The 26,193-nt window shown below is 32.1% G+C and overlaps 6 protein-coding genes across 10 annotated transcripts; 5 read left to right on the forward strand and 1 right to left on the reverse strand.

The window, feature by feature from the left end:
• Position 1: 1 nt before the first annotated feature.
• Mpi (mannose phosphate isomerase) lies at positions 2–2,779 on the reverse strand. 2 transcript variants are annotated; one of them, XM_066731206.1, is made up of 7 exons: positions 2,529–2,779; positions 2,065–2,297; positions 1,963–1,977; positions 1,563–1,878; positions 1,322–1,489; positions 1,048–1,250; positions 2–937 (listed from the first exon to the last, which is right to left on the reverse strand). In XM_066731206.1, exons 2-7 carry the CDS (start codon positions 2,278–2,280, stop codon positions 731–733), a joined length of 1,125 nt encoding a protein of 374 aa, XP_066587303.1. In that variant the 5' UTR covers positions 2,281–2,297; positions 2,529–2,779; the 3' UTR covers positions 2–730. The 2 variants fall into 2 exon arrangements, with proteins under 2 accessions (XP_066587303.1, XP_066587302.1); XM_066731205.1 differs by having other exon boundaries at positions 1,963–2,297.
• Positions 2,780–4,372: 1,593 nt separating this feature from the next.
• LOC136775678 (odorant receptor Or2-like) lies at positions 4,373–8,011 on the forward strand. 2 transcript variants are annotated; one of them, XM_066730658.1, is made up of 9 exons: positions 4,373–4,718; positions 4,789–4,908; positions 4,990–5,110; positions 5,195–5,456; positions 5,528–5,668; positions 5,804–5,894; positions 5,960–6,096; positions 6,270–6,402; positions 7,897–8,011. In XM_066730658.1, the coding sequence occupies exons 1-9, from the start codon at positions 4,572–4,574 to the stop codon at positions 7,951–7,953; spliced, it is 1,209 nt and encodes a 402-aa protein (XP_066586755.1). In that variant the 5' UTR covers positions 4,373–4,571; the 3' UTR covers positions 7,954–8,011. The 2 variants fall into 2 exon arrangements, with proteins under 2 accessions (XP_066586755.1, XP_066586754.1); XM_066730657.1 differs by lacking the exon at positions 7,897–8,011 and having other exon boundaries at positions 6,270–7,383.
• On the forward strand, positions 7,388–12,419 carry LOC136775680 (odorant receptor Or1-like). The gene is made up of 9 exons (XM_066730662.1): positions 7,388–9,505; positions 9,586–9,705; positions 9,792–9,912; positions 9,995–10,256; positions 10,342–10,482; positions 10,875–10,965; positions 11,033–11,169; positions 11,430–11,562; positions 12,304–12,419. Exons 1-9 carry the CDS (start codon positions 9,359–9,361, stop codon positions 12,355–12,357), a joined length of 1,206 nt encoding a protein of 401 aa, XP_066586759.1. The 5' UTR covers positions 7,388–9,358; the 3' UTR covers positions 12,358–12,419.
• A 1,333-nt stretch (positions 12,420–13,752) lies between these two features.
• LOC136775679 (odorant receptor 10-like) lies at positions 13,753–17,611 on the forward strand. 3 transcript variants are annotated; one of them, XM_066730659.1, is made up of 9 exons: positions 13,753–13,914; positions 13,998–14,117; positions 14,204–14,324; positions 14,402–14,663; positions 14,749–14,889; positions 15,303–15,393; positions 15,461–15,597; positions 15,841–15,973; positions 16,803–17,611. In XM_066730659.1, exons 1-9 carry the CDS (start codon positions 13,768–13,770, stop codon positions 16,854–16,856), a joined length of 1,206 nt encoding a protein of 401 aa, XP_066586756.1. In that variant the 5' UTR covers positions 13,753–13,767; the 3' UTR covers positions 16,857–17,611. The 3 variants fall into 3 exon arrangements, with proteins under 3 accessions (XP_066586756.1, XP_066586757.1, XP_066586758.1); XM_066730660.1 differs by having other exon boundaries at positions 14,513–14,663; XM_066730661.1 differs by lacking the exon at positions 15,841–15,973.
• A 255-nt stretch (positions 17,612–17,866) lies between these two features.
• Positions 17,867–18,822, forward strand: LOC136775712 (uncharacterized). The gene is made up of 3 exons (XM_066730720.1): positions 17,867–18,394; positions 18,469–18,588; positions 18,667–18,822. Exons 1-3 carry the CDS (start codon positions 18,248–18,250, stop codon positions 18,820–18,822), a joined length of 423 nt encoding a protein of 140 aa, XP_066586817.1. The 5' UTR covers positions 17,867–18,247.
• Positions 18,823–18,873: 51 nt separating this feature from the next.
• On the forward strand, positions 18,874–26,151 carry LOC136775711 (odorant receptor Or1-like). Its single transcript, XM_066730719.1, has 5 exons — positions 18,874–19,124; positions 19,199–19,339; positions 19,463–19,553; positions 19,619–19,755; positions 20,011–26,151. The coding sequence occupies exons 1-5, from the start codon at positions 18,874–18,876 to the stop codon at positions 20,204–20,206; spliced, it is 816 nt and encodes a 271-aa protein (XP_066586816.1). The 3' UTR covers positions 20,207–26,151.
• The last annotated feature ends 42 nt before the right edge of the window (positions 26,152–26,193 follow it).

Here is a 26,193-nt window from a genome sequence, read left to right on the forward strand (position 1 = left end):
GTAATAACAACTCTTTTATATTTATTTATACATCACATTATTTCTATGTACGAAACCATCCGTTTCTTATCATTATCCCTTTCCAGGGCAGTAGGACGTATACAACCCACCTTTTTCCTTTTGAGTTTTCTACATTTTTAATCAAATTTGATATTTTCGATGTGCATGAAGTACTTTTTAGATTTTAAAATATTTAAGTTATACAAATTTTCATTAAATTAGATTTGTTGTTAATGTTAATATTTTTTATAAGCAGGTAAAGTAAAAAAAATCGTTTTTTTTATATATCAATCGGTTTTTTTTCATCGCGATAATTTATAATTCTGATTATTTTTTCATATACTCTACCTGTATAGTATTATAATATATTTTTTTCTGAAAAGAATTTAAAAACTGGAAATTAAAATTATTTTACATTTTATTGTAGATAATATAATGCTAGCTCCAACTTAAGGTGGACAATTTATCTCAACTTTCTTGGAGTTAGCGTTTATTTCTGATCTAAAAAATCTGCTCAACTTCTTATTTGCTTTTATGCTAATTAATAAAGAAAACATGAAGTTAAAAAAATTATTGGCCATATTAAATGAGTAATTCATAATGTATCGATTCTAATCACAGAATCGCAAACAGCGTTCCCGATGACTATTATATCAAAAATGATTTTAAAGATATGTTTGTCATAAAAAAGGGACCCTCGAAGAGTTAATTCTCGGAACTATAAGTTTCCTCAGACATTAGTAAAGGCCTGAAACATTAACATAGGATGACATCCGCACAGTACATTGATCCTTATTTCTTCATTTGCCGGTATAAATAACGCTGAGCCTCGATTTAAAATTTTTAATGGAGCAATTGATGCTTTTCCATCTATTATTATTAAAATACTGGCAGCTTTCCTGGGGATTAGATTATACACAGATCTACCAGGTGGAATCTGCAATTTTTTCAAGTTCCCCTTTTCACATTCATTCTCATATCATACACCCAATTATAATGATAATAGCAATAAGTTATTAATAATTTGATCATCATATTAAAACAAACCGTTATTTTTGCGACGGCAAAATCTGACACTGGTGGCCGAAAAATCTCGGTGCAATCGTCTTCGCGAGATGCTTGAAACCGCTTTGCAGATGCTGGCTCACAGCTGTAATCTAACATCTTAATCAAAGTTTGAACATCTTTCAATTTAGGAGTCAAACCAGCTCTTACTACATTATCTGAGCATGCCATACATTCAACACAATCTGTGAAGAATAAGCAGTATGGAAATAAAATATTTTTATTATTTTGAATAAAGTAGATCCACAAAGCTTACCCCCTGAAAGATACGCATGCGGTACATTAGGTCCCAAATATATTGCTTCCCCAGGTTGCATGGTAAAATAATTTAAAAGATATATGCTAAAGCATCCAACATCTCCAGGATAATCACTATACAAACGATCCAACAAATCAGCATGGAAATACTGTCTAGATGATTCATCTGAATAGTTAATATATTAAGTTTGTATTTACTGTAATAAAGAATATCCAGATTATATAGTGTAAATAGTTACTCGAATTGTATAATCTTCTAATTAATGTCTCCAATTGAAATTTGACTATTGCTGAGTCACAGGTCATTAAAGAATGGAAACATTCTTTTAATGTATTCCTAGATTCTAACTCATTTGTTGAAGCAAGTTGACTGACCCTTTCTTCTCCGATTACAGCACATAATTCAGGTAAAAACTTTACATATGTCTTAATTTCTGTAAAAGGACGAAAACCACAAAGTGCTTCAAATGGTGTTAAGGCAATAGCAAGTTCTGGCTTGTGATTCGAATCTTTATATATGTCAGGATACATCTCACATAGATTTTTAGCCATTTCCTAAACAAGGTTTAAATAAATTGAAAATCCTTTTGGTACATCAAGAAAACAGTCTGAGTTAACTTAACAGTTCTATACATGTACCTTATTAGGATGTGCCTGTATAGATAGAGCTTTTTTTATTGACAATACTTTGAAAAGAAAGGGCAAACAAGCACCAAATTTTTTTTCAACATCAATACCTACTACACTTTTATTCTTTTCTATGTAATCTTGTAAATTTAGATTTTCATCTTTTAAATAAGATGGTCCATTAGGATGGGTTCCCATCCATAGTTCCGCATAAGATAATTTTTCATCAATTATAATTTCTGGATTGGCAGATTTTACTAAGGCAGCAACCATACTATCAGCTCCAGTCTTTCCCCAGTCATACATCTGCATTTTACATAGCAATTCCATTTTGTATCTCAGTAAACCTGAAGATGTGTTAAAAGTATTCTATTTAACAAAAAAAGTTAAAAAGGGGAAGCAATAAATTTATTTAACTAATAGTTATGTGTTGCACTATAAGTTAACTATCCCACTATTATTCTCTTGGTATTGTTCAACCCATATGAAACATACATATATGATAATGATAATAATGTAATAATTCTTGATAAAGGTGATAAACAATTAAAAATGACAAAGATAAAACTTTTCCAAACCTATATCTTGCTTGTTACTTTATATCATACTCTGTGTATTATTGTCGTTTCACACAAACTTATAATTTCTTACAGAGATCTTTCAAAATAAATATTACTAGCACCATATTTCTAAAAACGGTTTTTCAATCAAATATCTTATCTGTATAAGTGAAGCGCGATCAGCTGTTTATTTGCTTTGACAAACCAAGAAAATTGTTTTAAATACATATGTGTATGCGACTACTACATTACTACGTGTAATATCTAGGATTGACTATAGTCATTATGCATAGTAGTTAGTTGGTAGTCATATGTATAGTGAAAATAGATTGGTGATTGGTGAAAGCATGAAAGATAAGAAAGTTATTTTTTTTATTATTTGAAGTTTGATGAGTTTAGGAACAAAATTCCTATTTCCTATTGGTCCACGAGTATTTCATAGACTCTGCACTTAATAGATAGCGAAATCAGTAGGTCAATTTTGTATATCAACTTACCGACAATTATCGGTATCGTTAGAGCCGAAGGTCGAAGGGTCGAAGTTAACGACAAATATAGTTTATTAGTGTAATTATAATCGCAAATTAGGGTGACTGCACTAGTTCGCACTGAGTATATTTCTACCCTCTACTTTCATATATTAATAATAAAGAGATGGAAACATACTCAGTGCACACTGTGCAGTAGATGTAAGACTTTGCAATCAAAGATAAGAGTATATCTATATACATTTTTAATTTTAAGGATACCGACAATTGTCTTATTATTTTTAAAGTTACAGCACAGCTACGTATTTTGTAATATTTAATGATAATTATCAGTATCGGTAATGGTCCACTAGTTAAAACGCTTAAAAATTTCAAAGCATACAGATTCAGGAAAACGTGTATCCCCGTAACTATTAGAGTCATCATAATTTTGGATAGAATCTTTCTGAATGCAAATAATGAAGCGTTTTGAAAAGACTCTTATGCAATAAAGATATACATTGTCCTTAATCAGTCGTCAACTTTGGCTTAAGGAATATGAAATTTATCGATAAAAGATGTAAGGATTACAGAAAAGGCTGAAATCACTGTAGAAACCCGAAAATATATTTTTAAAATTAAAATGAAAAAAAATTCTTTGTATCTAGGAAGTTCAATGCGAAGTACCAATTGGCACTCTGTCAGATAAAACGAATTATCCCAGTCCCTAAATTTTTAACTATGGTATTGTCAAATTAATTCAGCAAGCATTTCTTTTAACATCAGATATCATGCGAATAAACAGATCCAAGTGTGTATCGAACGAATATATTATCCCCTAACTTCAAGTTACCCCACTAAACTAAGATTTCCCGGATTCTCTCAGCTCTCTTATCCTAATCCTGCACTCTATAAATGCGCAAATTAAAACGAATTTTCGCTCTTTTCGCGCATCTCTCTTGTCCCTTTTCTGCTAGTACGCACGCGCTTTGCCCATGCTTTTTTCATATTAAATGCTCGCTCCTCGAATGTATACATAATCTATGAATTTAATTTGCCGGGTTAAACCTCTTTTGAGCAAAACGAAGTTTCGTTATGAAAGAATAATAGGTTGAAAGGAGGATACACTGGTTGGCACCTTTCTAATATTCAATTATTACGCGAAGGTTTAAATGCCCGTTACGTACTATCTCGTAAAAGGAGTTGCGTGACAAGTGCTGAAAGAAATCTTGTCTCCTTAGTAGAAATCATCAATATTTACTACTTTCAAAGTGTATTCGTTCAAAGAAGGGCCTTTACACCACTTACAATTCTCTTTGAATTTTCGATAACGCTCCGTAATAGAACTTCTTCCATGCACTTTGCAAAATTATCCCCTTGACAAAAATGTTTGAAAACTTTTTTTGCTTTTGTACTCAAGTATTCCTTCATAGTAGTCACTGCTGAAAAATTGAAAATTATGAGAGCTATATCATATTTCTTAATCACTATAGCAGCAAGTCTTCCAAAAGAATCACTAATGAAGACCCATCACTGCTTCTGCACCAACTAGTTTTTAAACCGGTAGAAACATTTTAACCATCAACGAGCAACAATGGATGGTTTTAACAGCTCCTATTACAAAGAGCTGAAAACGTTGATGTCGATATGTGGCGCATGGCCCTATCAAAGTAAAAGTAGTAGTAGAAATTTAAGAATAATATTTTTAATTGGAATCATCGGTTTTATATTATTACCCGAGGTCACTCAATCTTGCGATTGAAAGTAACATCGACGTTGATCATGTTACTTATTTCGTATTTTACCTTTAGGTGGTGGCGTTTTTTACTAATTTGGATGATTTTGATTTTATTATATCAGTGTTGCCAATATTAAGCGGGGGTATCATGGGAATTGGCAAGGGATTTATGATTATTTGCCACATTGAAGAAGTAAGACAATTTATATTTACAAAAAATTACTTCTTTTTGTGTGTGTGTCATGATTAATCCAATAGGACATTGTTCGAGCAGATAAAAACGCTCTTGGACAAATTGCAACAGGATTGGGAATATTTTAAACAAGAAGAATCTGAATTATTGATTATCCAGAGATACGCAAAAATAGGAAGACTGATTACGATTGCATATACAGGTGAGATAAATATTGTATTACTTTTATTATAACGCTCACAAATATAGGGTCTATAATAATCGACGATATTTAAATTTTGTATAGTCTCTATTTACATGGCATTAATGTCTACATATTTGGTATCTTACATCGCACCAGTGATGGATCTAATTTTACCTTTAAACGAATCCAGAAATTACGTATTAATATTCCCAGGAGATTTTTATGTTCATACCAACAAGCACTTTTTCCTTATTCTGACTATGGAATTTTATGGTATGGTGTGCAGTGCTCATGTAATAGCGACGATTGATGCCTTGTACATGACACTTACACTTCACTGCTGTGGATTATTTACAGTGCTAAGGTGAGTGAACAAATTCAATATTATTCATCATTATTTTGCCAGAAGATTAAAACAAGGAAAATTCACAAAAGTCAGAGACTAGAGAAATTAAATATTCGGGATTTCGAAGCTAAAAGATACCAAGCGATGCAAGAAGACGCAGTAAATACTAAAGATAAAATGATTTATTTTCAATTGAAAAATTGTATTAAATTACATTTAAAAAGTATCGAGTAAGTTTAATTTTCCTTAAAAATAAATTATCAAAAAATCTTTATGTATATATAGGTATATATTATTTAATTACTTTCTTTGCACCTCGTTGCCATCTGTTTCCGGTTCGTCTTTGTTAATCTTCCTCTTACGAGGTACGGAGAACAATTAAACACCACGTTTAACATAGCTTTACTCACTGATGTTGCAGCTGGTGTTTTTGTCGCAAGCGCATCAGCTGTTAAGGTTCGTATAGGATCTATCCAGAAAAAAAGCGTTTATTAATGATATTTTTTCCACATAAAATATAGTTCGTGATGAGCAATGGCGATACTAGTCAACGAATAAAATATGGATCGCTTTACGTTACCCAATCTGGTAGAATTTTTTTTAACAACTTGCCTGGTCAATTACTGTTTGATCATAGTAGCCAAATTTATTTAGCTGCGTAAGTTGTTTTGTTAATTAAACGTATGCCCTCGCGCGTATATCCATGACTTCAGTAATATAACCAGAATAATTGAATTTGGTTTCTTGTTCACTGAGGTCATAAGGCATGATATATTCCAATTTCTAAATAATTAATTTTTCTCTCAAACAATATACGTACAATGGTTTTAGATCTAAAAGTAAATGGTACCAATTTCCAGAAAAATCTAAAAAGCTGCTTATAATGATAATGATGAGAAGTTTGAAACCTTGTGAATTTGTCGTGGCAGGAATGATTACATTAAATATTGAACTGTTCAGTATGGTAATGGCGAATATTTCTTTTAAAATATGCAAATTTAATAGACTGAGTGCGGGTGTCGAAGTAACTTTTTCATTTTCCTGGGCAGTCGCGAATTACGTAACGACCTTTTGCATGGACAAAAGGAAATTTGTATTGAACTTTCTTGAACTCATATTCGACATTAATTCAGTGTAAAAGAAATGTGGAAAATCATAAGAAACCCGCACTTAACATATTAATAATATTACGTATACACACAACATTCTTTGATTAACGATCAAGTGAGAAGCCATGATTATAGGTTCAACAATCTGTTAAAGTGACGATTCGTCTGAAATTTTATTTTGTGAGTAATGTGTCCCTCTTTATTCAATTTGCATGAAATATTAAAATTTAAATTAAAAAGTAAGTTTTATATTAAAAATATTCTAGCTCTCTGTGCTCTAAAGATAAATTTATAATTTAATGTTATTATTAATAATTAGATTTATTCTATATTCGAACCAGACGACTTTTGAATCTGTATTTGAATGTTTATGTAGGCTATTTTTTAAGAGGACAGACTTTTTAGCCAAGTATTAAAAGTTGAGTTATACATGAACGAGATATCCAGTACAGTTTATTTGAGACAATATAATTTATGACTGATTATTATTTAATAAATAAAAAAGCACGAACGCCAATAGTATTAATAAGATGCACAAACATTTACACCTTTTTAAGTTCTCTCCACTCTCAGAAATAATAAATAGCGAGGACAGGGTGAAGATATTTTGTTGTATTTATTTTGAATCAAATACTAAATAAAAAGTTGGAATTGGGGTAAATAAAAAAAACAGCAAAATATACTGAGTGAAAACTATAGGATGAATGATATATATTAAAACATAATGCACTTATAGTAATCGATTGAAATAAAGGTAACATATAGTATATAATAATAATACATCATGTATATCCTCGTAAAGTTAAAATATTATAGAAAATTGTGATTTATATTAATTATTGATTATTCTGTTTATATTATATCGAATCTTGCTATACATTAGACTTTTCTACGATTTTGCAAAAATAAGCTTTACAAAATTCCATAATCCTATATTAACAGCTTAAAGCTCACCGTTCATACGGCGGGACATAAAGCTTGTAAAGAATAATATCTTGGAAATAAAATCTGTACCTACAACAAAGAATCTAAAGTCTACATTATATTATTATACATTATTTTACAAAAAATGCAAATTAGCTAAAATCCTGAAGTTTATTATAGAACAACTATAGATCAGGTGATGTCTTTGACAGATTTTGTGTGGAGCCGGACATTTAGAAGTTTTAAATAAATGCATATATTGCAAAATAAACTTTATATAAATTGAACTCACCTATATGCATGGCTTCGGCATGATCGTTATCACAAAAAAATCTTTCCTATATTTTCTTTCTCTCGATTTTTCTCATTCTTTATCTTCCTATTTCAACCACGCAAACTTTCTCACTCTCACTCTCTTTTTTAAGGTAACTCGAACCTGCCTGTCATATTGCACAATAATGCTATCGACTCAAAACTATTGAAGTGAAGAGCTTAATTGAAATAGAAATTAATAACAAATACATATCCGAATAAGCCTGGTTCAGCGGCTATTTAGTTTTAGCGTATGAAATTATTAATAAAAAAAGCTGCACTGCACCATTAAACGACATTACAGCAGATGAAAAATGTAATTTTAACAAAACTTAGTCCAGGTAGTGTCTGGATGGCACAAATTGAAGAAACATAATACATTATAGACAATTTAACAAAAATAAACAATTATAAGTGATTCTAATTCTTGAAACGAAAAATCAATATCACTTTTGAAACAAGCGATATGCTTGGTTTTGGACTCTTAATGGGAGTTATTGATTTCATTCTCTCGGAAAAACTGTTTTTAAAGAAGATAATACTCGAGTGACTTTTTAAACATGAACTCCATATGAAAGAAAATTTTATTTAAATAGTTATATAATAACATAATTTAATGTTACTATACTGTTTGGTTTAAAACAATGAATTTATAATTACTGTCTTTCCATATGTAGAACTCTTAAAAACACTAAAATCCAATTTGTTTAAAATTGCAATTACAATTCTAAAGAAAGTAAATAGTAATGCTGTAGTAACGCGTACACATATACTGTAACAAATGTATTAAGAAAACGGTTTAAGAATCACGTAAATAAAGAGTCTTGTATAAGCTGCGCAGGTATATTATCTTTTCCCTTCGAGTCACTCAACTAAACTAAGTTAAGTACTGAGTTTTTCTTTCCCCCACTCCTAGACCTGCTTTATAACCGCGTGAATTAAAACGAATTTTCGTTCGTTTCGCGCATTTCCATTCTAATCTATACTTGCTATTAGTTCGCATGCGCGTTGATATAATATGCTATCTGTGCTATAGACTTAATTGACGTGGAATCAAACCCTTTTTGAGTAAGAAAAGGGTGCATTGTGAAGTAGTGTTAAGTTGATAGGGAGGTAGACTGGTTGACGTTTCTCTAATATAGCAGGGGAGAGAGGAATTAAGTACATGTTACGTACTTTCTCCTATAGGCGACAGCATAAATACAAAAAACTGTTATATCCCTTTATTGCAAATCATTGATACGTACTACTTTAAAATGAATTAATTAAAAGAGTCTTTATATCATTTATAATTCTATTTGAATTTTCGCTAATATAATGCTTGACAATGGAGCTTTGGTACTTTGAAAAATTACCACTTTGACAGAAATGATGGAAAATTATTCTTAATTTTACATTCAAGTATTCCTTTAACAGTCTCTGTTGAAAAATTAAAGAGCTCAAGAGCTATCTCTACTATGTCTTAATAACCATGGTAATAGGCCTTTCAACAGAATCAATAATGAAGATCCACCACTGTTCTGCATCGGCTAGTTTTTAAGCCGGTAGAAATTTCTTAACCATCAACGAGTAACGATGGATCCATTTAGTACCTCCTATTACAAACTGCAAAAAACATTATTTTCTATATGTGGCGCATGGCCCTATCAAAATAATCGAATCAGTATAATTTTGAGGATAACTTTTATAACATTAACTTTAGTTTTCCTATTAATACCCGAGGTCAGACATACCAGCACAGTTTGCAAAATTAACATTTTCCTTCAAAATTTTACCTTTTAATTTTATATCAATATAAATAGGTGCTGTCGCTTTTGAAAAATTTAGAAGATTTTGATTTTATCATGACAATGTTACCAATGTTAAGCGGATCTGTTATGGGGTTCTCTAAGGGACTCATTATATTTGGATACAATGACGAAGTAAGATGCTCTATAAGAAATAAGAAACATAAGTAGCGTTTATTCCTATCTCTTGACTAATCGATTGGAGCAACGTTTTGATATAGGTAAAGAAACTTATGGACGGATTACAAAAGGATTGGCAAGATCTTTGCTATGAAGAATCCGAACTATTGATTATCAAGAGATACGCGAAGGCAGGAAGGCTAATAACGATTATACTTGCAGGTGAGACAAATATTTTATTATAAAGCACTAATATAAAAATATACCGTCCAATTAAGACTCAACAATTTTCATTTCATTTTAGTCTCTATTTTCATGGCAGCATTTTCTGTATATTTAGTATCTTGTATCGCACCAGTGATGGATTTAATTTTACCTTTAAACGAATCCAGAAATTATGAATTAATATTCCCAGGAGATTTTTATGTTCATACCGATAGGTACTTCTTCCTTTTTCTGACATTGGAATTTTCTGCTTTGGTCTGTATAGCCCATTTAATAGTGACTGTTGATTCCTGGTACATGGTGCTTACGCTTCACTGTTGTGGATTATTTGTGGTGTTAAGGTGAGTGGAAACGTCATAAAAACCGCACCCCACTATGCATTTTAGCTTGCTTAGAAGAATAAGGAAATAAAAATTTTCAACAAAGTCAGAGACTGGAGAAACTAAGCGTTCGGACCTTCAAAGCTAAACGATATCAAGTGATGCCAGAAAATACTGTAATTAATGAAGATCGAATGATTTATTCATCCTTGAAAAAATGCATTCAATTACATTTAAGAAGTATTAAGTAAGTTTACTTTGCTTAACCTTTAGGCTGCCGGTAAAACCACTTTAATATGCCTCTAGTATTATTAATTTCTTATGGTATATATTACCGATAACGCGAAATAATAATATTGCAAAAAATAATAGAAAAGAACTTTTTTTAAATTCCTTTTCTCTGCTCTAACGCCGCTTAGTGGCTTTAGAAAACCCTGTATGTAGTTTACTCAGGAAATAAGATGTTTGAATCAATAAAGATTTTAGGAGAAAAAACCACCAATTTAACATAAAAATATCGGCTGCTTAAAGTTTACTCAAATTATTACCAGGAATTATTCATTTATACGTCTTTTTTACTTTCTTTTTATTTATTTGTCTTCATCTACTGGTCTTGATTTATTTGCCTCCCTCTATAAGGTACGGAGAGCAAATAAACTCCATGTTTAACGTATCCTTATTCGTTGACGTTACAGCAGGTATTTTTATTGCAAGTGCATCGGCTGTTAAGGTTCGTAATAAATATAATCTTAAGTAAATCTCTTCGTCAATCATTCTCATTTCAATACAAAATTTAGTTCGTTCTGAGTACCAAAGATACTGGTCAAAGAATAAAATATGGATCCATCTACATTACCCAAACCGGCAGAATTTTTTTTAACACTCTGCCTGGTCAGTTAATATACGATCACAGTAGCCAGGTGTATTTAGCTGCGTAAGTTGTCTCCTTATCCAAGCGTGTCCCAGGCAGCAAAATCGGTTACTTTTACGTTATTTTTATCAGAAATCCAATCATTTCGATGTCATTGTGACAAATTTTGCTGCTTAGGGTGTACACCTATGACACATGTAAACAGAAATTGAATTTAGTCTCTTTTTCATTGATATCACACACACACACACACACACACACATATATTACATACATTTTTATATAATTTCCTCTTTCAAATGGTGTAATATACTAAATTTTAGATCTCAGAGTAAATGGTATGAATTACCAGAAAAATCTAAAAAGATGCTCATAATGATAATGATGAGGAGTTTGAAACCTTGCGAATATGTGGTAGCTGGGATGTTTTCATTGAATATTGAATTATTCAGTATGGTAATGGCAAAATTTTTCTAGAAATCTTGCATTAGGAGAGAATGGGAACATATACAGTTTTTTGTATTATTTTAATTTTAATGAAAATTTAATATAGTTACATTATTTGAAATTAGTTTATAAGCTTGAGTAAAGCTTGTTTATAAAGCAATTTAAAGGCTGGTACCAGAATTTTAAAAAACCATATCAATAATATAAGAAATATCTTTATATTGAATTTTCTTCAATTCGAAGTCGACCTTCAAACGGAGTAAAAAATTTATATGTGCAAATAGTAAACTATAATTTGTCTCAAATTTGACTTTCGAGTAACATACGTACCTATGTATATATAATATGCACGGAATATTACAATTTAAATAAAAAAAGCTCTTTGTACTCTACAAAGAGATTTATACTTATTTTATATTTTAAATAATAATCTTTAATCCATATAACACAGACCAAATTGTAAATTGGATTTGAATATTTATACAGTTATCATGTAAAATATAAATTATAATTGAATATTAAAAAATATCATTGATAAATTGCAAATGAAAAAAGGCTTGATATACCAATGCTTAAAGAGTAAATAAAATTTCAGCAGTAGGTTTTAGAGCAACAACATAAACTTTTTATTCAAATTGAAATTACCTATGCATAACTTTGACATGATCATTATAACAGAAAATTTATATATTACTATTCTCTTCCTCAATCAATTAAAACACACTCTTTAATCTGACTCTCATTTTTCAGGTAACTCGAACCTGTCTGTCATATTGCACAATAATGTTATCGACTCAAAACTAATGAAGTGATGAATTAAGTTGAAATAGAAATTTATAATAAATACATACACAAGTAAGTCTGGTTCAGCAGCTATTTAGTTTTAGCGTATGAAATTATTAATAAAAAAAGCTGCACTGCACCATTAAACGACATTACAATAGATGAAAAATGTAATTTTAACCAAACTTAGTCCAGGTAGTGTCAAGATGGCACTAATTCAAGAAACATAATACATTATAGACGATTTAACAAAAATAAAAAATTATAAGTGATTCTAATTCTTGAAACAAAAAATCAATATCACTTTTGGAACAAGCGACATGCTTGCTTTTGGACTCTTAAAGGTATTTATTGATTTCATTCTCTCGGAAAAACTATTTTTAAAGAAGATAATAGGCGAGTGATTTTTTAAACGTGAACTCCATATGAAAGAAAATTTTATTTAACTAATTATAGTATAATAACATAATTTAATGTTACTCTACTGATTAATTTAAAACAATGACTTTATAACTACTGTCTTTCCATAGACCTCTTAAAAATGCTAATATCCAATTTGTTTAAAATTCAATTACAATTCTGAAGAAAGTAAATTATAATACTATGGTAACGTACATTTTATACTGTAACAAATGTGTCAAGAAAACGGTTTGAGAATCACGTAAATAAAGAGTCCTGTGTAAGCTACGTATGTATATCATCTTCTCCCCTCGAGACACTCAACTAAACTAAGTACTGAGTGTTTCCTATACCCGCACTCCCAGCCCTGCTGTAGAGATGCGTGAATTAAAACGAATTTTCATTCGTTTCGCGCATTTCCATTCAATCTACTTGCTATTAGTGCGCATGCGCATTTATATAACATGCTATTTATGCTATAGATTTAATTGCCATGAAATCAAACCCTTTTGGAAATAAGAGGAGGGTGCATTTATAAGTAGTATTAAGTTGATAGGGAGGTAGGCTGGTTAACATTTTTTTAATGTGGGAAAGGAGGGAAGGGGTGAAATAAGTATATATCACATTTTTTCTCCTATAGGCAGCAGCATAAATGCAAAAACTGTTATATCCCTTTATTGCAAATCATTGATACGTACTACTTTAAAAAGAATTCATTTAAAAAGTCTTTATACCATTTATAATTCTCTTTCTGAATTTTCGATAATACATTGCTTGGTAATAGTTCATTCTGTGCTTTGAACTATTACCACTTTGGCTAAAATGTTGAAAATTTATTCTTACTTTTGTGTTCAAGTATTCCTTCAGCAGTCCCTAATGAAAAATTAACAACTTTGATAGCTAACTTTCATATTTCTTATAATAACCATAGCAGCAGGCCATTAAACAGAATCAATAATGAAGATCCACCTCTGTTTCTGCATCAACTAATTTTTAAGCAGGTAGAAACGTGTGAGCCACCAACGAGTAACGATGGATGTATTTAATACCACCTATTACAAAGTGCAAAAAAGATTCCTTTCTATCTGTGGCGGATGGCCCTATGAGCTTAATCGAATTAGTACAACGTCAAGAATAATGTTTATAACAATAAGTTTAGTTTTCCTAATAATACCCGAGGTCAGACATACCAGCATAGTTTGAGAAATTATGGTTTTCCTTTAAAATTTAACCCATTTCATTTTGTGTATCAATATAAATAGGTGCTGTCACTTTTCAAAAATTTACAAGATTTTGATTTTGTCATGACAATGTTACCAATATTATGCGGGTCTGTTATGGGGTTGTGTAAGGGACTTATTATATTTGGATACAATGACGAAGTAAGATGCTCTATAAGAAATAAGAAACATAAGTAGCGTTTATTCCTATCTCTTGACTAATCGATTGGAGCAACGTTTTGATATAGGTAAAGAAACTTATGGACGGATTACAAAAGGATTGGCAAGATCTTTGCTATGAAGAATCCGAACTATTGATTCTCAAGAAATACGCGAAGACAGGGAAGCAAGTAACGGTTACAATTGCAGGTGAGATAAATATTTTATTACAAAGCACTGATATATAAGTATCCAATCAAGACTCAATGATACTCTTTTTATTTTAGTCTTTACATACACAGCAGTATTAGCTACATATTTACTCTCTTGTATCGCTCCAGTGATGGATTTAGTTATTCCTTTAAACGAATCCAGAACTTACGCATTAATATTTCCAGGGGATTTTTATGTTCATACCGATAAGTACTTTTTCCTTGTTCTGACAATGGAATTGTATGGTTTGGTCTGTGTATGCCATTTAATAGTGACTGTTGATTCCTGGTACGTTGTCCTTACATTTCACTGTTGTGGATTATTTATGGTGTTAAGGTGAGTGGAAACGTCACAAAAACCGCACCCCACTATGCATTTTAGCTTGCTTAGAAGAATAAGGAAATAAAAATTCTCAAAAAAGTCAGAGACTGGAAAAACTCAGCGATTGGACCTTCAAAGCTAAAGGACATCACATGATGCAAGAAAATATGGCAATTAATGAGGATCGAATAATTCATTTGGCCTTGAAAAAATGCATTCAATTACATTTAAGAAGTGTGAAGTAAGCTCTTACTGTGCTTAACCTTTAGGCTGCCGGTAAAACCACACAAATTTGGCTCTAGTATATTATTAATTTTTAATGGTATAATACCGATAGCGTGAAATAATAATATTGCAAAAAAATAATTAATATCGTAAAAAATAATAGAAAAGAACTTTTTTTAAATTCCATTTCTCTGCTCTAAAGCCACTTAGTGGCTTTAGAAAAGCCTGTATGTAGTTTACTCGGGAAATAAGATGTTTGAATCGATAAAGATTTTAGGAGAAAGAACCACCAATTTAACACAAAAATATCGGCAGCCTAAAGTTTACCCAAATTATTTCCAAGAATTGTTCATTTATACGTCTTTTTTACTTTCTTTTTATTTTGTTGTCCTCATTTACTGGTCTTGATTTATTTGCTCCCTCTATGAGGTACGGAGAGCAAATAAATTCCATGTTTAACGTATCCTTATTCGTTGACGTTACAGCAGGTATTTTTATTGCAAGTGCATCGGCTGTTAAGGTTCGTAATAAATATAATCTTAAGTAAATCTCTTCGTCAATTATTCTTATTCCCATGTAAAATTTAGTTTGTGCTGAGTACCGATGATCCTAGTCAAAGAATAAAGTATGGAGCCATCTACCTTACCCAAACCGGCAGGATTTTTTTTAATACTCTACCTGGTCAGTTAATATACGATCACAGCAGCCAGGTGTATATTGCTGCGTAAGTTGTCTCGGTATCCAAGCATGTCCCAGGTAGCAAAATCGGTTACTTTTACGTTATTTTTATTAGAAATCCAGTCATTTTTATGTAATTGTGACAGATTTTGCTGCTTAGGGTTTACACCTATGCACATTTGAGCAGAAATTTAATTTAACCTCTTTTTTTCAATGTCACCACACATAAGTTTATATTTATTTTTAAATAATGTTCTCTTTCAAATAGTTTAACATACCGTAATTTTAGATCTCAGAGTAAATGGTATAATTTACCAGATAAATATAAAAAGATGCTTATAATGATAATGATGAGGAGTTTGAGACCTTGTGAATTTATCGTAGCAGAAATGATTACATTGAATATTGAACTATTCAGTATGGTAATGGCAAATTTTTCCTTTAAAATTTGTAAATTTGATAGATTGAGTGAGGGTGTCGACGTAATTTCTTAAAATTTCTAGAAATCGTGTATTAGGAGAGAATGGGAATATATACAGTTTTTTTGCATTATTTTTAATTTTAATGAACATTTCATATAGTGTACATTATTTGACATTTGTTTATAAGGTTGAGTAAAGCTTGTTTATAAAGCAATTGAAAGGCTGGTACCAGAATTTTAAAAAACCATATCAATAATATAAGGAATATCTTCATATTGAATTTTCTTCAACTCGAAGTCGACCTTCAAACGGAGTAAAAAATGTATATGTGCAAATTTACAAGACACCCGCGCTTAACTATTTTAATATAGTGGTTAATGATATGTATATACGAGATTTTTTTAAAAACGATCGTGTTACGAGCTATAATTATATTCAATAAATTAGTAAATTACGATTTAAATAAAAAAAAGCTCTTTGTACTCTACAAAGAGATTTCTATTTATTTTCTGTTATTAATAATAATTTTTAATTCATATAACACAGACCAAATTGTAAATTGGACTTGAATATTTATACAATTATCATGTAAAATATAAATTATAATTGAATATTAAAAAATATCATCGATAAATTGCAAATGAGAAAAGGGCTTAAACGAGGAAATATAGTTTCTATAGTCGGCTTTATGTCAGCGAAATAAACTTTTTATTCAAATTGAAATTACTTATGCATAAATTTAGCATGATCGTTATAACAGTAAATTTATACTACTATTCTCTCCCTCAATCAAATATGTACACTGTTCAATCTCACTCTCTTTTTTCAGGTAACTCGAACCTGCCTGTCATATTCCACTATAATGTTATCGACGCAAAAGTAATGAAATGAAGAGCTTAGTTATAATAGAAATTAATAACTAATAGATACTTGAACAAACCTAGTTTAGCAGCTCTGTTTAGTATTAGCATATTAAATTATTAATATAAATCGAAGCTTCACTGCACCGTTAGCCGATATTATAATAGATGCAGAAGAAGAATCTTGGTGACTTTATATCTGAGCTCAGAACAGCTGGTCTCATGCATGGTACAAATTCAAGAAACATAATACGTCAAAGATAATGTAACAAAGTAACGAGGACATAACAGTTATAAGGGTTGTTTTTATGCCAGAAGAAAGTCAAAATCATTTTTAAAAAAATTCTAATGTTTTAAATCTAAAAAACTGTTTTTAAAAATGTTAAGCACATGACTATTTTCTTGCAATTTAGAGTCAATATTAAATAAAAATTTAGAATCAAATAAATATCATGACACCATTTAATGGCGCCCTAGTAATTGGCTCAAAACAATGAATTCATAATTGCTTTCTCTGTATGAATGTGCAGGAACGCTAAATTCATATTTGTTTATAAACTTTTATTAGAAAGTATAAGAAAATAATTTCATACACTAGTTAACGTACATACCATACAAATTGTATTAATAAAATAGCTCGAAAATCACGTAAAAACATGTTCCAAGTATCCATCGTCTTCTCACTTCGACTTGTCCTAGTCAACTGATTGAGTTCCCCGTTCTCCTGCTCCCACAATTCCCACTCTTACTACTTTCCTACTCACTATGAATGCGTGAATTAAGACAAAGTTTCTTTCATCTTGCGCATCTCCATTCCGTTTGTCTGCTTTCGCATGCGTATTGCTATAATATGCTATCTGTGCTATACATTTAATTGCCATAGATTCAAACCTCTTTTAAGCAAGAAAAGGGTGCATCATGACAAAATAATTAGCTGAAACGGAGGTAGGCTGATTGACCCACCTCTAAACGTATGTACAATAGAGCTTTTCGAGTAAAAATGAATCTTACCTACTCTCTCCTACAAGCAACTTTATAAATACTGCAAAGAACCTGGGTTCTTATTGAAAATTATTAATGGGAGCTACTTTGAAAAGCATTCATTGAAAAAAAGTTATCAGATCTCTTACAATTCTCTTTGAATTTTCAAGAATATAACCCTTGATGATAGAACTTGTTATATTTCATGTAATTATCCCTTTGAGAAAAATGTTCGAAAGCTGTTTATGCTTTGGTACGAAGTATTCATTTCATAGACACTACTGAAAAATTGAAGATTGTAGAAGGTATGATACATTTCTTAACCGCTATAGCATCAGGTCTTTCAACAGAATCACCAATGAAGATCTACCAGTGCTTCTACATCAACTAGTTTTTAAATCGGTAGATACTTCCCAGCTGCCAACCAGTGACAATGGATCATTTTAACAACTCCCATTACAAGGAGCTGAAAACGTTACTAACTATCTGTGGCGCTTGGCCCTATCAAAATAATTTTACTAGTAGAATTCTAAAAATAATATTTTTTACTGGAATCATGGGTTTTATATTATTACCCGAGGTCCGTGGAGTCTGTAAATGTAACGTAAACATATATTGATAATATTATTTATCTCGATCATATTTTATCTACAGGTGGTAGCTCTGTTCACCAATTTGCACGATTTTGATTTAGTCATATCAGTGTTACCATTATTAAGTGGGGGTGTCATGGGTATCAGTAAAGAATTTATCATAATTAACAATATTGACGAAGTAAAATGATCTATAATGAAAATAATATCGCGTTCCTCTTTATATCATGATTAATCGAAGGGAACATCTTTTTAATAGATAAGAAGACTTTTGGACGTATTGCAACAGGATTGGGAAGATTTTAAAAAGGAAGAATCTGAGTTGTCTATCATCAAAAAGTACGCGAAAACGGGAAGACTGATAACGATTGTGTATTCAGGTGAGGGAAATTTGTTAATAATACTATTTTTATAAATTCAACAAACAAAAATTGATGACGCTGAATCTCTTCAAGTTCTTATTTACATGGCATTAATGTCTACCTGTTTGGGATCTTACATCGCACCAATGCTGGATTTAATTTTGCCTTTAAATGAATCCAGAAATTACGTATTAATATTCCCAGGAGATTTTTATGTTCATACCAACAAGCACTTTTTCCTTATTCTGACAATGGAATTTTATGGAATTGCGTGCGCTGCCCACATATTGGCTGCGATTGATGCTTTGTACATGACGCTTACCCTCCACTGCTGCGGGTTATTTACCGTGTTAAGGTGAGTCGACACAAATCCACTATTACCCATTTTCATTTTTTAGAAGAACAAAGCAAAGAAAATTCACAAAAAAGTCATAAATTAGAGAAACTAAATATTCGGGACTACGAAGCTAAAAGGCATCAAGCAATGGAAGAGGATGCACTTACTACTATAGATCAAATGATTTATTTTGAATTGAAAACCTGCATTAAATTACATTTGAAAAGTATTAGGTAAGTTTAATTTTTCCTTTCAATCTATCATCACGAAACTTTTATTAGTATTCATATTTTATCATTTTTGTACCTGATTTTCCTCGTCGTTTGGTTCTGTTTTATTAACCTTCTCTCTACGAGGTATGGAGAACAATTAAACTCCACGTTTAAGGTAGCTTTATTCAGTGATGTTGCAGCCGGTGTTTTCGTCGCAAGTGCATCAGCTGTTAAGGTTCGTACTGAATCTATCTAATTTCATGCGTTTATCGATAATTCCCTTTTCTATTTAAAATTTAGTTCGTCATGAGCAACGATGATCCTAGCGAACGAATAAAATATGGATCACTATCCGTTGTTCAAACAGGCAGAATTTTTTTTAACGCTCTGCCTGGCCAGTTACTGATTGATCACAGTAGTCAGATTTATGTATCTGCGTAAGTTTTCTTGTTAGCTAAAACTGCAAAACACAGATGTGCATTTATGCAGGTACTACAGAAAGTTTTCAGTGCCCAGGGAAAATTTTCTGCGGAAACTGCAAAGATGCGTATGTGTGCAGGATGTAGAGTAAACGTCTATTATTGCATTAGTAAAGGAAAATCAAATGTTCAGTGTTGTAAAATATTTATTATACACTTTTTTTAAATAATTTTTCCTTTCAAACGTTCTAACAACGTATTGTCTAATTATAGATGTAAAGGTAAATGGTATGAATTACCAGAAAGATCAAAAAAGCTGCTCATAATGATAATGATGAGAAGTTTAAACCCTAGTGAATTTGTTGTAGCAGGAATAATTACATTGAACATTCAATTATTCATCATGGTAATGGCGAATATTTACTTTAAAATATGTAAACTTAAAAGATTGATTCACTCTCTCTTTTAAGGCTACTCGTACATATGTGTCATATTGTACAATAATGCTATCTGTCCAAAAAGATTGAAGTGAATAGAGCTTGTTTGAAACAAAAATGAAATAAAAAAAAACAGTATACGCCCGAATGGGTTTAGCGTATGCATCTTAATTTAGCGGTATTAAAACACATAATCGTAGCGCATATAGATGACACAAATTCGAGAAGCATACACGATGCACAAAGGGGGCACAAAAATGAGAAATGTGCAAAAATGACGAGGCCAGTTTTTGTGTATTTCTTGAAAGATTTATTCTAGTATCGGAACATCATCCATACATAGCACGGTCCATGCCGATCTTGCTTTTTATATAAAAAAGATGGAAATAAAAATAATATACAACAGACAAAGAAGATTTTCCTTACAATTCATCTCCTGACTATTTCTCCATTCTCTCTCTTTGCTCTCTTTATCTCCCTCGTTTTCTCCCTTTCCCTTTCTCTCTTAAACAATAAATTGCAGCGTAGACAAAAACTCTTCTAATAGTCTTTAAAACAATAGAAAGAATGATAATTTAATCGAAGCTGTTAAATATTGCACGATCCATTAAGGATAATCAATAATACATAAATGGCGATGACAATTGATGACTTCAACAATAATAATATCTAGTAATAATGATATTAACGATAATGGTAATAATAATAATAATACAAATAACTACTATATGATAAAAGGTAAAGTACGATAAAGTAAAATCTTATTAATATTAAAATAAATCAATAATAAACCAATGGTTATTATTGAAAATGAAGAATAACGGTTAAATTATTGTTAATTAATCTACTAGAAGAAAGAAGAAAACGTTTGAGAACAAAAGCAAGGGCGAGTAGGAAAGTAAGCGAGGAGCTCTTTCATGGCTAACAGTTTGAGGTTATGTTGACCGACTGTCAGATTTTATGTGTTTTTCTTACAACTTCTCGTGAAATCTAATGGTGGAGGAGTTGGGGGGGGGGGGGGGGAGAGAGAGAGGAGAGAGATAAAGAGAAAAGACAGATGAAAAAGGATAGCGTTATCTCACATTCTCGTGCATCATGATCGTTATTAATTGCAAGTAACACATCTACGAGCAACTCTCTGCTCCTATACAATATATCGGGTTGCTTTTTCACCTTTGAGCAACCGTAGAGGAAAGAGGAAACTGGCACTTGTCAATGAAAGCTATTACACTTTTCTATTATCAAATTATCGTTATTCGTCGTGTTAATTTTGGGAATTTTATCAAGGTAGGTAATATGTGGCGTCCATTACGTTTTTGAACAGTGTAACTCTTTTCGTGGCAAACCATTTGAGACTTGTTCGGAAATGTCGGATTCAAAATTCTGGCAAAATCATCGAATCCTCATTGCAAAATCGAACCTCTTCCAAAAATATGACTTTATATCCTCTCTGTAGGCGCAATAACCGTATTTATTCTACACCCTGATACCCCATAAACGTTTTACCCGCTATTATTTTGTCCAAACAATCCGCGATCGGTATATTGTTGAAAATGTCAACAACGTCTGCTAGCAGCGGACACATATCTTTTGTTCAAGCAAAAAATATAGATATTTGTTTAATATGTATACATGTATTTGTATGTATTAACTGGAGAACAAATAGGTCCTCGAAAGGATCGTCAACGATCCAGGAGAACCACTCTGAACGATTCGTTTTAGCCGCGATAATCGACGATTTTTCCAGAACAAATTTCACTCTCCGCCATTTGCTTCTTTGCTTCAAGATAGCCTACCACTTATGTGGAAAAAACCACTTAACTTTATTTGAATAGCGAGATTTTAGTTTAATAAACTTTAACCTGCCATGTTTAGTTACTAAAATTAGATTTTTCAAACATATTTCATTGCTGCAGAGTATGGCAGTAATGAAAGTTCATTAACACACGTTTCTCGCAATTCAAAATGGATTTCATATAAAATACATGTTGCATTATAGTTGGGAGAACTACGTCAAACTTAAGACACGTCGTTTATATAAGTTTATAATTAATTTCACTGGTAGCTGTTTTAAAAGGAAAGTAGGTTATTGACGGTAATGCTAAATAAAATTAGAGATATTTGAAGCAACAATACAGTTTGTGTTTTCAATATAACAAGATGGACGTTCGTTTGCTCGTTGCTTTTATGCAAATAAGTAATTTCCATTAACGCATCTATGTATATCTAAGCTATCAATATAATATGGACGTGTGAATAACGTTGGACATAGCTTGGAATAATTTTTTCTTCCAATATCATAAAAAAGTCTTTCTCGCACTGGCCATGTTTCCATTTCCTCATTGCTCTCGGAACACAGTAATTAAATGAAAGGGATAGATCAAAGCTAATTTAAAAAGCTAGCTTTCGGTATCTCTGTGTAAATTTATCTTTCACGCTTATCGTTACGTTCCCTTTCCAACGTTTCTTAATTCTATGTACACGTAACTTCCCCCGACCTAACCTCAAAATTCGCGCTTCATCAATAATTAATTACTCGTAGAGATTCACGAAACAGAGCTTCTCTCTCCTCGTTTTCTTTTCGTGAAACTAACCTTAATTATCGTATGTCCTATGTACACATAATTGCTGGTAACGCAATACATCCACTTGACATTAATTTGCAACATTTCGGTGTAAATCAATGATTTTTTATTTCACTCGTCTCTCTCGTGCCCTGCCACTGCTCCCTTCTTCGTACATACATAATTAATAATAAATCTTGCAAGTATGTTGTACCTGAGTATACATATGTCTGTTTAATCCTAATGGATTACAAGCGTATCACTAATATAACCTCAAAAACCGCCTCCTGCTGCGGCAGTAAATAAAAGACTAAAGTAGTTTCGCAAAACGTGCGTCGAAAACAGCAGAGGGAACAAATTTGTCAGCAGTCGATGAGCAGGATTTGAAAGTAGGGAACTGGAATTCTAATGATAACAGGGTAATAGAATTAATTCTAATGAGACCACGAACATATTTCAGTAACATGTTCTCGTCAACGGGAGCAGTGGAGATTTGTGTTGTGAATACAGTACTCTAATAAAAACCAGTACAGTGCAACAGTTTAAACTCTGTCATTCAGTCTCTGTCGAATCCATTTTGCTTCTGACGTGAGTGCAAATGTATCGATAAACTCAAATTATATCGCTACTTTCCATTATAATGACAATTCAAACGATATAATGCATACCATATTTTCCTAAATAACTAATAATGGAACGACAGCGTATTTTTCGGACGCTATTTTCTTAAAACTATAATACAAGATGGCGATATGAATATTGTTTGTTTTTACTGCAAATGTGTGCACTTTTCAAGTAACAGCCAATAGCAGGAAAGCCGGAAAGGTAATACACGTATTCCAGCTGGCTTTTAATTTATTTTCAATTTGACAAGGTTGAGTAAGCAGTTTGTGACAAAAACGAGAAACGAATAGTACAAACTGATGTAAACTGCTTATTAAATATCATGGTGAGTATCGAGTATAGCCAATGACGGAAAGGATGGCGGGGGCAGGTACCAGAGTTGGTACGTGTTGTAAGGTTATGTTCAATCTGTAGTTGAGTAAGCAGTCTGGTAATAACGAAAAATGAATAATACAAACAAATATAAACTGCTTATATTAAACGTTACGGTGAATATCGTACTCGTTCGTCAGATGCAAATCGGTTAATAGATAGCAAAACATTGCGTTCATTCCTATACATCGATTATTAATGACAAAAACTCGCATCATCCGACATATTAGTTTTAATTATAACTCTGCCGGATTCACTCCTTCTCATCAATCTCAACTTCCTCGGAGTTTGATCGCTTATATGCTTAAAGATTTCGTTTTTTATTCTCTTACAATCGATAAAATTATTGTACATTATTCATTAATAATCGTTAGAATATAATATTGTTGATGTATACATTGCTCGCGTGTGCCCAGAGTAGAGTACAGCAATATCTAATTAATGCGCGGGCGAAGAATCGGCGCTGATTTACGCGTGTGAGTGTGTGTTCATAGAAGTTATCCTTTTTTCTTCCTCGAGTAAAGCGAATATTGTGTGATTATGGCTCACTTTAGTCCAATAATCGCTAAAAGTACAAAGAGTTTTCTATTCTGCTTGATTTTTGTCACATTGCACGCGCGCATATTTTTGCCTGAATACGTTTGCGTGTATAGTAAGTGTGTGTGTGTGTGTGTGTAGGTTTTGTGAATGTCAGGTTGTGTGCACTGCGTATGCATCTTAGCGCTCATATTATATTATATACGTATTATATAAAACGTTCCAAATAGAAATAATGATTACCAATTATTTATCGGATCGGAGAAAAACTCCCGTCTCTAAAACGTACAACAATAATTCAGTCTAATACATTCCAAAGCACCAATCGTTAAGAATTCTTACCGAAAAGGTTAGATCTCCTAGCCGGGTTAACGTAAGCGCTGGCAAATCTCATTTTACATGCCGAATGAAGTCGCGAATTGCCCGCAACTTTTTCCCTTACCGTTTTCGTATTTATGTCCCCACTTTTCCAGTCTCAAATCGAAATATCCCCGTTTAACAATAATTTCGAGTATTATACAAGTAATAATATACGATACCATTAGATACAAGAGACGCGCTGTTTCGAATATAACGCGTATTTTACGTGCCTGTCGTGTTTCGTATGTGTAAATAGTCGCCCGGCAAATGCAATAACCTCAAAATTCAAGCTTTTCCAAACGTCCAAAACCTCCGTATCAGTTTCTGAATAGATCATAAATGACTTTTTTTAAATGTAATTCAATTTAATCATATAAACGATAGACTGTAATAAATCGAATAACGGTAGTGTTACAATTACTTAAATGTCTAGTAGGAAAAATTGAGATAGTCGCAACTATGCCACTTTGACCGATATAGTAAAAGTCGGAGTTCGATGCATTTGCTGGAGCGTTAACTTGTAAGTGAGTGTGTGCGTGCGGGCGTGTACATAGAATGCAATTGTACAAATGTGAATGTACGTAATTTGTTGATAAAAATCTCTCTCGTTCGAGCGCAGATCCGACGAGGGCAGGTCTTGCAGCGGCAGCTATTTTCAAAAAGTTTGGAAAACGAGAATAGTCACAAAAAAGAGAATTAATCCTGAAAGAAATTATAAAACGAAAGAGTAAAGTACGCTTGCTTCTATAAAATTGCTTTAAACCAAGCAAATCGCGTTTATCGACCCACTATTGAACGGAATTGAAAGAAAACTGTACGTTAAATGCGTGATGTACAAACTTCGGGCCAATGTGACAGAAGAGCAGAAAAGCCTCGTGTACAACCAAACAGGTAAAAATCTGAAAAGCAGCCAATCGAAAGTTTTGCTTTCAGATTTTTGTTCGCTCTGGTGTACACGAGTTTTTCCTCTGCTCTCTCTATTATATTGGTCCTTAAATATGTTTGCAAAGGATGATCAAGAAGGGGGGGGGGGGGGTGGAGGAGAAAACAAACCAAAAGATGGCACGTTTATCGCTTTGTCAATATTTTGACATGCGTTAATACGTGCGTGTTGTGTATGTGTATCTATGTATACGAGAATGGTTGTGCACGCATATACTTTACGTCAATAGAAGTACGTTGCAGTTTCTCTTTTGTTAAAAAGACAGAAAATTCGACTCTACGCTGGCAGTATTGTGAACAAAAGCCCGCGAGTCGTCACGGGGCTTCATTTTTTTGCTTTTCTTTTTTATCCCGAGGAAAACCACGTTGCGAAAGACATCTATAGATAACGAAAAAACGACGTCAGCGATACGCCATTGGCAGTGATCATAAATTGCGTGTATTTTTTATTTCCGTTTTATTGTAAGTCCTCCGATTCATCCCTCTCTGTTCTCTCATTTTTTTCGTTCTTTCCTCATCCTGTTTATCGCGTTAATGAGAATTCCGAGTGTTGACTTCTTGCGCGATACACGAAGGCTGCAACAAAGTTTTGCGCGAGGGACACGTTTGCTCGTAAACTT

This window comes from Prorops nasuta, unplaced genomic scaffold, assembly GCF_024137725.1.
Source record: "Prorops nasuta isolate Cenicafe-Biocafe unplaced genomic scaffold, Cenicafe_Pnas_1.2 PNAS00008, whole genome shotgun sequence".
Lineage (NCBI taxonomy): Eukaryota > Metazoa > Arthropoda > Insecta > Hymenoptera > Bethylidae > Prorops > Prorops nasuta.

Excerpts from the sequence above, each read along its gene's own strand:
- Mpi (XM_066731205.1), bottom strand. The coding sequence starts at position 2,280 with ATGGAATTGCTATGTAAAATGCAGATGTATGACTGGGGAAAGACTGGA. Across the intron at positions 1,490-1,562 it reads TAGAAGATTATACAATTCGA|ATGAATCATCTAGACAGTAT; the intron begins GTAACTATTTAC and ends TTAACTATTCAG. Across the intron at positions 1,251-1,321 it reads GCATGCGTATCTTTCAGGGG|ATTGTGTTGAATGTATGGCA; the intron begins GTAAGCTTTGTG and ends TATTCTTCACAG.
- LOC136775678 (XM_066730657.1), top strand. The coding sequence starts at position 4,572 with ATGGATGGTTTTAACAGCTCCTATTACAAAGAGCTGAAAACGTTGATG. Across the intron at positions 5,111-5,194 it reads GATTACGATTGCATATACAG|TCTCTATTTACATGGCATTA; the intron begins GTGAGATAAATA and ends AATTTTGTATAG. Across the intron at positions 5,895-5,959 it reads CAAGCGCATCAGCTGTTAAG|TTCGTGATGAGCAATGGCGA; the intron begins GTTCGTATAGGA and ends CATAAAATATAG.
- LOC136775680 (XM_066730662.1), top strand. The coding sequence starts at position 9,359 with ATGGATCCATTTAGTACCTCCTATTACAAACTGCAAAAAACATTATTT. Across the intron at positions 10,483-10,874 it reads TTACATTTAAGAAGTATTAA|GTACGGAGAGCAAATAAACT; the intron begins GTAAGTTTACTT and ends TCCCTCTATAAG. Across the intron at positions 11,563-12,303 it reads ATATTGAATTATTCAGTATG|GTAACTCGAACCTGTCTGTC; the intron begins GTAATGGCAAAA and ends CTCATTTTTCAG.
- LOC136775679 (XM_066730659.1), top strand. The coding sequence starts at position 13,768 with ATGGATGTATTTAATACCACCTATTACAAAGTGCAAAAAAGATTCCTT. Across the intron at positions 14,664-14,748 it reads GGATTATTTATGGTGTTAAG|TCAGAGACTGGAAAAACTCA; the intron begins GTGAGTGGAAAC and ends TTCTCAAAAAAG. Across the intron at positions 15,598-15,840 it reads AGCCAGGTGTATATTGCTGC|ATCTCAGAGTAAATGGTATA; the intron begins GTAAGTTGTCTC and ends CCGTAATTTTAG.
- LOC136775712 (XM_066730720.1), top strand. The coding sequence starts at position 18,248 with ATGGATCATTTTAACAACTCCCATTACAAGGAGCTGAAAACGTTACTA. Across the intron at positions 18,395-18,468 it reads GTTTTATATTATTACCCGAG|GTGGTAGCTCTGTTCACCAA; the intron begins GTCCGTGGAGTC and ends TTTTATCTACAG. Across the intron at positions 18,589-18,666 it reads TAATTAACAATATTGACGAA|ATAAGAAGACTTTTGGACGT; the intron begins GTAAAATGATCT and ends TCTTTTTAATAG.
- LOC136775711 (XM_066730719.1), top strand. The coding sequence starts at position 18,874 with ATGGCATTAATGTCTACCTGTTTGGGATCTTACATCGCACCAATGCTG. Across the intron at positions 19,125-19,198 it reads GGGTTATTTACCGTGTTAAG|TCATAAATTAGAGAAACTAA; the intron begins GTGAGTCGACAC and ends TTCACAAAAAAG. Across the intron at positions 19,340-19,462 it reads TTACATTTGAAAAGTATTAG|GTATGGAGAACAATTAAACT; the intron begins GTAAGTTTAATT and ends TCTCTCTACGAG.